Source organism: Propithecus coquereli, unplaced genomic scaffold (assembly GCF_000956105.1).
Source record: "Propithecus coquereli isolate 6110/MARCELLA unplaced genomic scaffold, Pcoq_1.0 Scaffold372, whole genome shotgun sequence".
NCBI classification, from domain to species: Eukaryota; Metazoa; Chordata; class Mammalia; order Primates; family Indriidae; genus Propithecus; species Propithecus coquereli.
The window spans coordinates 1014149-1028056 of record NW_012149419.1 but is presented as its reverse complement, the minus strand read 5'-3'; the positions used below and the strand labels follow the sequence as shown (position 1 = coordinate 1028056).

Here is a 13908-nt window from a genome sequence, read left to right as displayed (position 1 = left end):
GAAAAGAACATTAATCTCCTTATATATCTCCATTAGACCTCTTGGGTGACCAGGTGCATTGCCAGTTGTCAAACATTTTGAAAGCAGTGCTTTTTATTGAGCAGTAGGTCTCAACAGCAGGCTCAAAACATTCAGTAAACCATGTTGTAAACAGATATGCTGTCATCCAGGCTTTGTTGATCCATTTATAGAGCACAGCATAGATTTAGCATTATTCTTATAAGGATTCTAGGACTTTCAGAATGATAAATGAGCATTGGCTTCAACCTAGAGTCACTAGTTGTATTATCGCCTAACAAGAGAGTGAGCCTGTCCTTTGAAGCTTTCAAGCCAGGCTTTGACTTCTCCTATCTAGCTAGAAAATTCCTAGATGGCATCTTCTCCCAATAGAAGGCTGTTTCATCTAAATTTAAAATCTGTTGTTTAGTATAGCCACCTTCATCAAGTATATTAGCTAGATCTTCTAGATAACTTGCCGCAGCTTCTAAAACAGCACTGGCCTCACCTTGCACATTTGTGTTATAGAGAGACACAGCTTCTTTTGTTAAACCTCATGAACCAAACTCTGCTAGCTTCCAACTTTTCTTCTGCAGCTTCTTTACCTCTCTCAGCCTTCACAGAATTGAAGAGAGTTAGAGTCTTGCTCCAAATTAGGCTTTGGCTTAAGGGAATGTTATAGGTGGTGTGATCTTCTGTCTAGACCACCAAAACTTTGTCCATATCATCAATAAAGCTGTTCGGCTTTCTTATCATTTGTGTGTTCACTGGAGTAGCACTTTTAATCTTCTTCAAGAACTTTTCCTTTGCCTTTACAACTTGGCTTTCAGGCTATCTTGGCTTTCAGCATGCCTTCCTCACTAAGCTTACCATTTCTAGCTTTTGATTTAAAGTGAGAGATGTGTGTGATTCTTTCACTTCAACATTTAGAGGCCTCTGTAGCATTATTAACTGGCCTAATTTCAACATTGTTGTGTCTCAGGGAATAAGGAGGCCTGGGGAGAAGGAGACAGGGTAATGGCTGGGTCAGTGGAGCAGTCAGAACACACAGAACATTTATTAAGTCCATTGTCTTATATGAGCGTGGTTTGTGGTGCCTCAAAACAATTATAATATTAATCACAACATTAAAGATCACTGATCACAGATCACCATAATAGATACGATTTAAACATTTGAAATGTTATGATAATAACCAAAATGTAACACAGAGACACAAGGTGAGCACATAGAGTTGGAAAAATGGTGCCAATAAACTTGCTCAACACAGGGTTGCCACAAACCCTCCATTTGTAAAAAACACAGTACCTGTGAGGCAAAATAAAGTGAAGCGCAATAAAACGAGGTGTACCTGTACAGACCTTTTTTCTTGTAATAATTCCCTAAACAATACAGTACGATAACTATTGCATAGCATTTACATTGTATTAGGTACTATAAGTAACCTAGAGATGACTTAAAGCATACAGGAGGATGTGCATGGGTTATATGCAGATAACACACCATTTTATGTAAGGGACTTGAGCATCCGTGGATCTTGGTTATCTGCAGGGGGTCCTAGAACCAATCCTGCACAGATACTGGTGGACGACTATACATATGTTGCACAAATTTCTTTTTCCTTCTTCACAATTTCACAGATAGAAGACTCGTTCTTACTGTAGATCTTAGCAAACTGAACATAAAATTTCTTTTCTTTCCTTATTAAGTCAAGAACTTTCACCTTTCCCCTTAAAGGAGGCACTTTGTGGCTTCTTGTTGGCATTTCCAAATTGCTAGCATCACTCCTCTTCTGCTTTGAGGCCATTATTAAGTAAAATAAGGGTTACTTGAACATGAGCACTGTGATACAAATGTCAATCTGATAACCAAAACAGTTACTTAACCAACTAACAGGTAGGTAGTGCATACAGCTTGGATATGCTGGACAAAGGAATGAATGATTCACATCCTGGATGGGACTGCATGAGATTTCATCATGCTACTCAGAACACTGTGCAATTTAAAATTTATGAATTGTTTATTTCTGGATTTTTCCATTTATTAATAATATTTTTGGACTGTGGTTGACCGTGGGTAACTGAAACCACAAAAAGTGAAATTGTGAATAAAGGAGAGCTATTGTAATGATAAAATCAAGGGTGATTATTAGAGACCTAAGGAAACAACCAGGACAAAAGTAACACTATCAGCCTGGCGTGGTGGCTCACGGCTGTAATCCTAGCAATCTGGGAGGCTGAGGTAGGAGGATCACTTGAGCTCAGGAGTTCGAGACCAGTCTGAGCAAGGCAAGACCCATCTCTACTAAAAATAGAGAACTTAGCCAAGTCCAGTGGTGTGAGCCTATAGTCCCAGATACTTGAGAGGCTGGGGCAGAAAGATCACTTGAGCCCAGGAATTTGAGGTTGCAGTGAACTATGATGGTGCCACTGCACTCCAGCCTGGGTAACACAGCGAGACCCTATCTAAAAAAAAAAAAAGAGTAACACCATCACAGAATTAATTAAATTAGAAAATGCATGGAATGGAATAAAGATGGTAAAATCCCATTTTACTAATAGAGGAAAAGCTTGTGATAATCATAGTTAATGCAGTTTCTTTGTTTTTGTGTGCCAAATACACATATACACACACACACACACACACAATACCACTGACTCAAAATGGATCAAAGACCTACATGTAAGAGCTAAAGCTATAAAACTCTTAGAATAAAACATAGGATGAAAGTGTCATAACACTGGATTTTGCAATGATTTCTTGGATATGACAACAAAGGTACTGGCAACAAAAGAAAAACTAGACTAACTAGACTTCATGAAAATTAGAACATTTTGCGCATCCAAAGATACTATCAACAAAGTAAGAAGGCAATCCACAAAATGGGAGAAAATATTTGTAAATCATATATTTGATAAGACATTGATATATAGAATATACAGAAAACTCCTAAAACTCAACAATAAAAACCAAAAAGACCAATTCAAAAATGGGCAAAGGACTAGACATTTCTCCAAAGAAGATACACGAATGACCAATAAGCACATGAAAAGATGCTCGTTACAAATTGCTAGAGAAATGCAAATCAAAACTACAATGAGATGCCTCACTCACATTAAGATGGCTACCATCAAAGAAACTCAGAAAATAACGAGAGTTGGATATGGAGTCATTGAAAACCTTGTGCATTGTTGGCGGGAATGAAAAATCACGCAGCTGCTGAGGAAAACAGAATAATGGTTCCTCAAAAAATTAGAAATAGAATTACCATTTAATGTAGCCATTCCACTTCTGAGTATATATCCAAAAGAATTAAAAGCAGGGATTCAAGAGGATATTTGTGAACCCATGTTTATTGCAGCATTGTTCACAACAACTAAAATATGGTAGCAACTCAAGTGTCCAGCAATGGACGAATGGATAAGCAAGATGTGGTACATAGACACAACGGAGTATTAGTCCGCCTGCAAAAGGAAGGAAATTCTGACATATGCTACAACATTGAGGTCCTTGAAGACATTATGCTAAGTGAAGTAAGCCAGCCACAAAAAGACAAATACCATATGATTCCACTTACATGAGGTACTTAGAGTAGTCAAAATCATAGAACTACAAAGTAGAATGATAGTTGCCAAGGGCTGGGTGGAAAGCAGAAATGAGGAGTTATTATTTAATGGGTATAGATTTTCAGTTTTATAAAATGAAAAGAGTTATGGGTGTGGATGGTGGTGATGGTTGCACAACATTATGAATGCATTGAATACCACTGAACTGTATACTTACTAATTGTTCAGATGGTAAATTTTATGTTATGTGCATTTTTCCCACAATAAAAAAATTGGGAAAAAATCATGAGACACTATACATATACTAAAATGAAACGACTAAAATTTAAATGTGCAACTGTGTCAAGTGTTGGTCAGAATATGACATAACTAGAACTCTTATTTATTCCTGGTGGGGATGTAAAATAGTTTAACCAGTTTGAAAAACTGTTTTTCTACAAGTTAAACATGAACTATCATAAGACTCTGCCAAGCCACGCCTAGGTATTTACAAAAGAAAAAGGACAGCACAAAGAACTTGTATTAAATACACAAATTGCCACAGCAACTATATTTGTAATAGACAAAAACTGGAAAGAAAACAAATGTCCATCAACAGGTGACTGAATTAACAAAATACGGTATTTCCATACAATGACATACCTCTCAGCAATGAAAAGGGAGGAATTACTGATACACACAACAGGATAAATGAAATACAAAATAATTATGCAGAGTGAAAGAAGCCAGAGGAAAGAGTATACACTGTATGATTCCATGCATATAAAGTTCTAGAAAATGCAAACATCTATAGTGATAGACAGCAGATCAGCAATCACATGGTAACAGGCCTGGAAGAAGAAATGAGTTACAAAGAGGAATTGTTTATTATGTTCATTGTACTAATTGTTTCAGGAATATATATACACATGTCAAAACTCATCAAATTGAATAGTTTACACATGTGCTTATTCTCTGCCAATTATACTTCAATAGAGTTGTAAAAGAACTAATATATGGCTCAGGATTATTATAGAAATAAAGTAAAACATTGCACCTAGGAAGTTTTAAATGAGCCTGTGAAATGCTGTTATTTTGGAACTTGATAAACATTACCCTCTATTACTATTATGTAACAATTAAAAAAAGTACATAGGCAATTAATTCAATGTTTAAAGCACCTATAATATACCTTAGCTTCTTCCTCTTGTGCTTTTTTCACAATTGCTTGTAATTGCACCTCTCGTTTAAATTCAGCATGAAGTAATTTCTCTTCCATCATCCTACGTCGTTGATCTAGTAATTCTTCCTTCCACTTCCGGACATCTTTCTCCTATGCACAGTGAATTATCACATCATTAATTTCAACAAACACAATCATTTAACAGAAGTACAAATAGGTAAATGGTTTATGAAACATAAAGTCTAAGCCTGGAAAGACCTACAGGAGCATGACTAATGATTAAGGACATGAACTCTAAAGTCAGCCTACCTGAATTCATTTTCTACATTGGCCACTTAACATTTGAAGCTTATGTCTGCGTTTCCCTATCTATAAATAGTAAGTAATAGGAATAGTACCTAACTCATAGAATTATTTTGAAGATTGAGTTAACGCATGTAAAACTCTTAGAATAGATTAGACATGGCTCTATAGAAATATTTATCATCACTGCACTGCACCATTAGTATACTTAAAATGAACATAGTGTATATTTCTTAACCTTATAAACCTTAATGCCTCTATATAATTACCCACATTCAAGAAAAACAAGAAATTTAACCCTAAAAACTGGAAAATGAAAAAAATCACATTATTTGCATAAGAAACATTATCTGAAGTTACAGACAGGGCACCGCCTACAGAATATAGATAGAAATAATAGCTGCCTTTAAATCATTAAAACAATAGCAAACAGAAAAAGACTTGTTCCATGCTCCAGGAAATAAGACTCAGTACCAATGAAAATAAATTATAGAAAATCAGAAGTTGGATCAATATGAGTTGAAAAAACCTATTATTTAAGTTGAATTTTATCTAAAAAATTATGTGCTGAACCATAGTAAAAAAGTATAATGCAGAAACAGCACTGTATTAGCAGCCAGAGGACAGGTCCTTAAAGCCTAAGATCTGCAAATTATTGGTTGTGTGTCACTGAAAACAACACTCTGCCTCGCCTAGATTGTCTTCACATCTATAAAATGGGAATCAATACCTGCCCTGTGTACCTCACAGAGTTACTGTAGTGATCAGATGAGATCGTATATGCAAATAATTACCTAATGAACAATGGAAGGTGGAATTTTACCATTAAAATTAATTGAAGGGATACCTACATTGATGAGAAATATAATGAGAGAACATCTAAAGTCTTGAGTACTTTCAAAATCTATGATTTATTTGCATAAATACTTGGAGATCATATTATATAAGAAAATATATTATGTAATTTTATTTGTATTAAAAAACACCATAAGAAAAGAAATGTGGTTGTGTTAGAGCATGTCTCTTAAGCTAAAAATCAAACACACTAACTCTTATAGAACCCCAAAACATAGAGATTGCTCTTCATATCTAATCTATTCATTCTAAATAACAAATTCTTGAGATTCAGGTAAAACGAAAAATCACAGAATTTCTTCCAGTTTCAGTGAATTCTACTATTTTACTAAAGCGAATTTTGTGCTACCTAACTCATTTTTATAAATATTCAGATTACTTGGTCCAACTATCTCTCCCAAATTAAACCACACATTCAAAGTAATGCAAATAACATGCTTAACCTATGCATATTAATATTCCTTTCTAGTAACAGAAGCTAACAAAAAAGTTCACATCTTTTGTCATGCTGTGTTAGATGCTTATAGTATGCAGCCCCAGAGATGGTGCCCAGTGATCTAAGCCACCTGGTATTCAGGTCCTTGTGTAATCTCCTCCCTTGTGTCAGGATTGCGATCAAAAGAGATGATATAAAAGACAGTGCAGCTTCCATTTTATCAACTCTCTTATTCACTCTTTCTCTCTCTCGCCCCCCCCCCTCTCTGATTATTTTCTATGGGGAAACCACTGGCCATATCATGAAGACACTTGAGTTGTAGAAGGGCACACATGGCAAGGAACTGAGGTTTCCAGCCAACAGCCAAAGAGGAACTGAGGCCTGCAAATAACTGCACAAGTGATTTTGGAAGTGGATCCTCCAGCCCCAGATGACTGTTACCCTGACTGATAGCTTGACTAAAACTTGATTAGAGACCTAGAATCACTAGGGAAGCCACTCCTCATTTCCTTTCCTACAGAAACTGTGAGCTAATGTTGGCTCTCTTAAGCTTAAGTTCTGAAGTCATCTGTAATACAGCATAGATAACTAACATAGTACTCTCCTACGTCTGCCGTGTGAAAGTAACAACAATGACCATGTATTGAGCAACATCCATCCTAGCACTATGCTACTGTTTTATATACTTGCCTTATTTATGCATAATAGGTTAATAATTATAATTGCCATTTTTCAGATAAAGAAACTGAAATGCAATAATGTTACATAACTTACCCAGCATATCACAGCTTGTTATACAATAAAATCAGGATTTGAACTACCACACTGCTCAACAGTTACACTGCTCTAAATACACAAAGACTCTCTCTGTAAAGATAATTAGAGCCCCACTTATTCAAACCTGATAATCTTTTTTCATTGTTAAAAATACTAAAATTGTGTTAAAAATAATGTTTTTTTTCTCTTTTAATCAGTTTATATCCCATTACATTAATAGATTTTCTAGTGAAAAAGACCTTCAAATTTAAAGAATATATCCAACTTTACCTATGGTGCTTTGGGTTTTTTTTGCTTTTTGTCAACTATAGTCATGATGCTGTACATTCAATCAATAGAAATTATTCACCAAGCATAACTCAAACTTTTTACCCTGTGACCAATATCACTCCACCTCCTCCTCTATCCCTGGCAACCATTGTTCTACTCTCTGCTTCTGGGAATCTGACTATTTTGGATTCCACATATAAGTGGGACCATGTAGTTAGTATTTCTCTCTGTGTGTCTTGATTATTTCTCTTAGCTTAATATTCTTTAGCTCTACCCATGTTGTCACACATGGCAGGATTTCACTCTTTTTAAGGCTGGATAATATCCCATTATATATATGTATATATACACACACATTCACATTTATACCACATTTTCTTTATCCATCTGTCCATGAGCAGATTCTTAACACATGAACTGCCATGTGAGTTTTATTTAACTCACACTAGTTTTGAGCCCGGAGCCTTGTGAAGCATATGTAACTCACACGTCTCTTTACCCTGGGAGTCTTGTGAACTATTTTTCAAGTTGCATATAACTCACACACAGAAAACAATAAAAAATAACATTTTTTCATTAAATCAGAAACCATAATTTTGTTTTCAAAGTTTTTATTCTATTTTCATCATAAAACACCATGGCCCCAAGGAAAACTTTTTTTTCCTAGTGTGGCAGTCAATGTGTTACATTGTTTCCATATCTTGATTATTATGAATAATGCTACAGTAGGAGTGCAGATATCTCTACATGATCCTGATTTTAATTCCTTTGGGTTGCTGGATCATATGTAGATTCTATTTAAATTTCTTGAGGAAACTTCATATTTCTTACCATAACAGCTGTACTAATTTAAATTCCCACCAGAAACATACAAGGATTCCTTTTTCTTCACATCCTCCCCAACACTTGCCTTTTGTCATTTTGATAATAGCTATCCTAACAGACATGAGGTACTATCTCACTGCACTTTTGATTTGCATTTTCCTGATGATTACAAATGCTGAGCCTCTTTCCACATGCCTATGGGGTTTTTCCCACACTGACCATTTCTCTGACATCAGCTGGCTGTCCTATAATTCAGTTCAATTCTGACATTATCTACCTGGTCTCACAGGTTAAGGGCTCAGTCCCATAAGACTGCCCTGCACTTCAGATATCAATCACAAGTCCCAGGTTCTGACCTGTACTTATGGCAAACTGGCTGTAAACTAGGGGGTCCCACAACTCCCTCCTCAAATTTGATTAATTTGCTAGAGTGGCCAACAGAACTCAAGGAAACACTTTACTTACTATTGCTGATTTATTACAAAAGAAATTTTAAAGGATACAAACTAGCAGCCAGATGGAAAAGGTTATCAACTCAACCAGTTCACTTTTATGAAATAATAAGAAATATATATATATATTGGTCTCTGTTCCTGGCTCCTGAAAGAGCTCTTTAGATAGAAGGACTTTGAGAATCTTTTGTTTAGTATTTGGTCTTTAACTCCAGTTTCTGACACAGCGCTTCTAAGATCTTTGTAATTTCTTGAGTGATAGGAGTGTCTGACAAAGAGCTACTAAATCCCTTATAATTTGCTGGGTGATAGGAGCATCTACTATTCTAATGAGGCTACTGTTCATGGTTTCCTGGATATCCTCAGGATGGATGCTGGTTGTTCAAGTCAGTTGTTTCCTTATTGATTTTCTACCTAGAAGTTCTCTCCATGATTGAAAGTGGGATACTGAAGTCTCCTACAGTTATTGTATTGCTATCAATTACTCCCTTCAGATCTGCCAGTATTTGCTTTATATATTTAGGTGCTCTAATGCTAGATGCAGATATATTTACGATTGTTATATCTTGCTACTGAATTAACATTTTTATCATTATTTAATGACCTTCTTTCTCTCTAGGGACAGTTTTGGACTTAAAATCTATTTTGTCTGATAAGAGTAAAGCCACCTCTGCTTTCTTTTGGTTATCATTTCCATGGAATATCTTTTTCCATTCCTTCACATTTAGCTTACATGAGTCTCTTATAGACAGAAAATGGCTGCATATAGTTTTTTTCTATTAATTTGGCCACTCTATGTCTTTTGATTGGGTATAGAGTTTAATACATTTACACTTAAAGTAATTATTGATGAGTAAAGGACTTACTATTGTCATTTTGTTATGTATTTTCTGTTTTGCTACATTTTTGTTCCTCTCTTTCTCTACTACTATCTTCTTTTGTTATTTGATTGATTTTTTTATTGGTAATGGTTTGGTCTGACTTCTTTCCTTTTCCCTTTTGTGTATCTACAATAGATTTTGCCTTGGTAGTTATATTTTTTTTTATTTGAAAAAATACAGGGAGTACAAGTGTTTTTGTTGCGTAAATGCATTGTATTATGCTAAAGTCAGGGCTTTAATGGGCTTTACCCATCACCAGTGTATACTGTACTTGATAGGCAGATTTTCATGCCTTCCCCCTCACAGCCTCCCCCGTTCTTAGTTTCCAATGTCCATCACATCTCTTTATGACCATATACATCCCTCATTTAGCTCCCACTTATAAGTGAGAAAAAACAGTATTTGTTTTTCCATTCCTGACATACTTCACTTAGGATAATGGTCTTCGGTTCCATTCAAGTTACTGTAAAAGACATTATTTCTTTCCTTTCTGTGGCGAGTAGTGCTCCACGGTGTGTGTGCACATACATACACATATCTCACACTTTCCTTATCTACTCATCAGCTGATGGGCACCTTAGGTTGGTTCCATATCTTTCAAACTGTGAATTGTGCTGCAATGAACATTCAGGTGCAGGTGCCTTTTTGGTATAAAGACTTCTTTTCCTTTGGGTAGATACCCAGTAGTGGGATTGCTGGATCAAATGGTTGGTCTACTTTTAGTTCTTTCAGGAATCTCCATACTGTTTTCCACAGCAGTTCTACTAGTTTACATTCCCACCAACAGCTGGTAAGCATTCCTTTTCCATTGCACCCACACCAACATCTATTGTTTTTTGACTTTTTAATAAAGGCCACTCTGACAGGAGTAAGGTGGTATCTCTTTTTAATAAAGGCCACTCTGACAGGAGTAAGGTGGTATCTCACTGTGGTTTTAATTTGCATTTCCCTGATAATTAGTGGTTGGTGCTGAGCCTTTTTTCATGCATTCTGTCTCAACGATCTGTCCAGTTCTGTCAGTGGAGTACTGAAGTTCCCGGCTGGTATTTCTTTGTTTGGAACTAGTAGAATTTGTTTTATGAATCTGGGAGCTATTTGTTAGATGCATATATATTTAGGATTGTTACATCTTCTTGCTGAATTGCTCCCTTTATCATTATATAATGACCATCTTTGTATTTTTTTAACATTGTTGATTTAAAATATATTCTATCTGATATGAGAATAGCTACTTCTGCTCACTTTTGGTTTCTACTTGCTTAGAATATTTTTTTCCATCCTTGCTGATCCCAGGATGACATCTGTGACTAGATTTAGAGAACAACCAGTCTATATTTTTTTTTTTTTGAGGCAGGGTCTTGCTCTGGTGCCCAGGCTGAAGTGCAATGGTGTCATCACTGCTCACTGCAATCTCAAACTCATGGGCTCAAGCAATCCTCCTGCCTCAGCCTCAGGAGTATCTGGGACTACAGGCACGCGCCACCATACACAGCTAATTTTTCTATTTTTTGTAGAGATGAGGGTCTTCCTCTTGCTCAGGCTGGTCTTGAACTCCTGACCTCAAGCAATTCTCCTGCCTTGGCCTCCCGAAGTGCTAGGAATACAGGTGTGAGCCACTGTGCCCGGCCTTGGTGTAGACTTCTTTATCTTCAACCTATTTGGAGTTCTATGAGGTTGAGTCTGGATATCTATTTCCCTCTCCAGATTTGAGAAGTTTTTGGTTATTATTTCTTTAAAAAAGCTCTAAGCCCCTTTCAATCTGTCTTTGGGTTCTCTGATTCTTTCTTCTGCTTAACTGTCTGCTGTTGAAGCTTTCTATTATATTTTTCAGTTTCTTTATTGTATTCTTCAGCTTTAGAATTTGTTTTCTTCTTTTCTATGGCTTCTATCTCTTTCTTGAACGTCACATTTGGTTATTTTACTGTTTTCTTGATTTTGCTAAATTATCTATCTGTGCTCTCTTATAGCTCACTGACCTTCTATTGAACAGGTTGTTTCGAATAGTTTCTCAAGCAATGCCTGGATCTCCATTTGTTTGGGTTGCCTACTGTAAATACATTTCGTTACCTGGGTGGTTTCGTGTTTTCCTGATTTTTCTTGTTCCTTGTATCCTTGCATTGCTATCTATACATTTGAGGAAGGAGTCACTTTGTCCAGTCTTTATGGACTGGCTTCAGTAAGGAAAAGCAGCCACTTGGATGGGGGCACCAACTTGGGGGGAATGCAGAAAGAGTATATTGTTGCACTAGGCCTAGTGGCACACAGGGTGCGAAGTGCAGGGAAGTGCGACAGTTTCAGGTCTGAAGGTGTGCAGTGGCATGGCAACTCCGGGAGCTGGGACTGAGAAAATCAGTAACTGTGTGGTCCTTGCCTACAGAAGCTGCCTGGTTTCTGCAATGGCTGTGAAGGCTGCTGGGATCCTCAGCAGTGCTGTTCCCTGTTGAAGAGTGAGCACACTTGGATAGGATGGAGCTGAGGCATGTGGTAGCAGGCTAGGTGAAGTTTGGCTGCAGGCACGCATGTGCCAATGGGGGCCAGCACAAACTGTAGCCATGTGCTCACATTGCTATTGGGCTGGCAGTATGTGGACATGTACTGACAACAACTATGGGACAGAGCACGCTGGCCCCAGGCACATGTACTGTATTAAAAACCAGAATTGACACCAAGGACTAGAGCTGGCCACAGGCAGACACATACCACAAACCTCATAATCTTAAGCTCAAAAGCATCCTACCAGGTCATTCTACACTTTAGACAAGCCTCCTGAAGGAAACCCTCCAACAAAAATGGCAAAAAACAAAGTACAGCTTCAGTAATCCATGCCAACCCTGTAAAATATCAATTTACTAGATAATTTAGGCAGGAAAACTTCTTTTTTTACCGTTAATTCTGCAATTCAATAGATAGAAATGCCTTATTTCCTAGAAAATTTAATCTCTGTTCTGGCTTCTCTCAGACCAGACGAAAAAGTCTACTTGAAAATAAGTCTACAAATTTAAGACTATCATAATTTAAAAAAAAAAACTTACCCTTTCTAATAATTTCTGAAGCTTTAATGTTTTCTCTTCACGTAACTTTTCCCTTAGCTGCTGTGCTTTCATTTGTTTTTCTTCATGTTTCTTCTTAGATTCTGCAATTGTTCTGTTAATATAAACAAATGAACAAAAGACACAAATGTTTACATGATTAGGCCAAAAATGTTTTTCTTTAGATTTCAAAATTCTTAAAATATACAAAACCAATCTTGGCCTCTCATTTCAGGAAAGCATTGTCACTTTTCGGTGAATCTGAAACTGTCCTGAAGGAATGTGCCTACACAGATCTTGTAACAATCCTACTTAGTAGTCAAGAATGGCTGGTTTCCCTCCTGCAAAACATTTCAAATTAATTTCCTAAGGCCAGACCTTTTGCGAGATGGTGAAGAAAGTTTTTCGTGCATGTGAATTCCATGCCCTGGAGGTCTAGCAGGTTCCTCTTCTACAATATCTCCCCAGGATGTATTTTGGCGCCAAGATTCACGAGCTGTTCAAATAAAAGAAAAACACTTATTGTTTAACCACATAGATCTATAAAACCACTTAAGAACAAACTTTTAAAAGGCAACAGCATTCTCACTAGAAATTATTTATTTTACACAGAAACTCTATGAAACAAGATAATGTATTTTATCCCATTGTACCTACATGTCAAATACACACACACACACACACACACACAATACCTTCATAATCCGCAAGGACATCGTTCCAGTCCATAGACATACCACAGAAAGATACACTCCCACTGCCCATGCTGGCCTAAAATGTAATAAGGGAAATGGAAAAATGAATCTTTGAACACAACTATAACCTTAAAAATGAACTATACATGAAATTTTCATATCTGTTAATAAATTTCATTTAATCAACAGTTGAAAACCAGAAAAAAGCTACATACCTTGCATAATCACAATAATTACCAAATTAAAATATCACAGCCTATACATTTTAATAGCCTACTAGCCATAAATAGTAGAGATAAATAGAGTAAACATAAAAAGAAATGTACTTAGTTTATAGACATACAGTAAGTACTTAAAGTTCATTTCTTATCTCAACATTCATCTGAAAAATGAATGAACTCCTGCCTTTTACTGATATGGAAATAAAACTAAGGGTAATGAGAAATTTTCCCACATCATAAAAAACAAAACCGTGTTTGAATTTCATTTCTTTCTTCCACTTGTAATGTTCCTATATCCAAAAAGGAGGTTTTTAAAGCCAACAATAACAATGACAATAAGTGTTCCTATTTTAAATGAAAGGCAATGGCTGTTTTGACTAAACATAAAAAGTAACCTATTTTTTAATGTCGATAGCTTTCATGACATCAGTTGATTGTG

The 13908-nt window shown here is 36.3% G+C and overlaps 1 protein-coding gene across 1 annotated transcript in view; it reads right to left on the bottom strand.

The window, feature by feature from the left end:
* The window catches only part of SCAPER (S-phase cyclin A-associated protein in the ER), a 329861-nt gene that overhangs the window by 152740 nt on the left and 163213 nt on the right, over window positions 1–13908 (bottom strand). Inside the window, exons 12-15 of the mRNA XM_012651860.1 lie at window positions 13249–13324; window positions 12932–13049; window positions 12557–12668; window positions 4735–4875 (exon numbers count right to left, since the gene is read on the bottom strand). Of these exons, the coding sequence (XP_012507314.1) occupies window positions 4735–4875; window positions 12557–12668; window positions 12932–13049; window positions 13249–13324 (447 nt within the window). The remainder of the gene's footprint in view (window positions 1–4734; window positions 4876–12556; window positions 12669–12931; window positions 13050–13248; window positions 13325–13908) is intronic.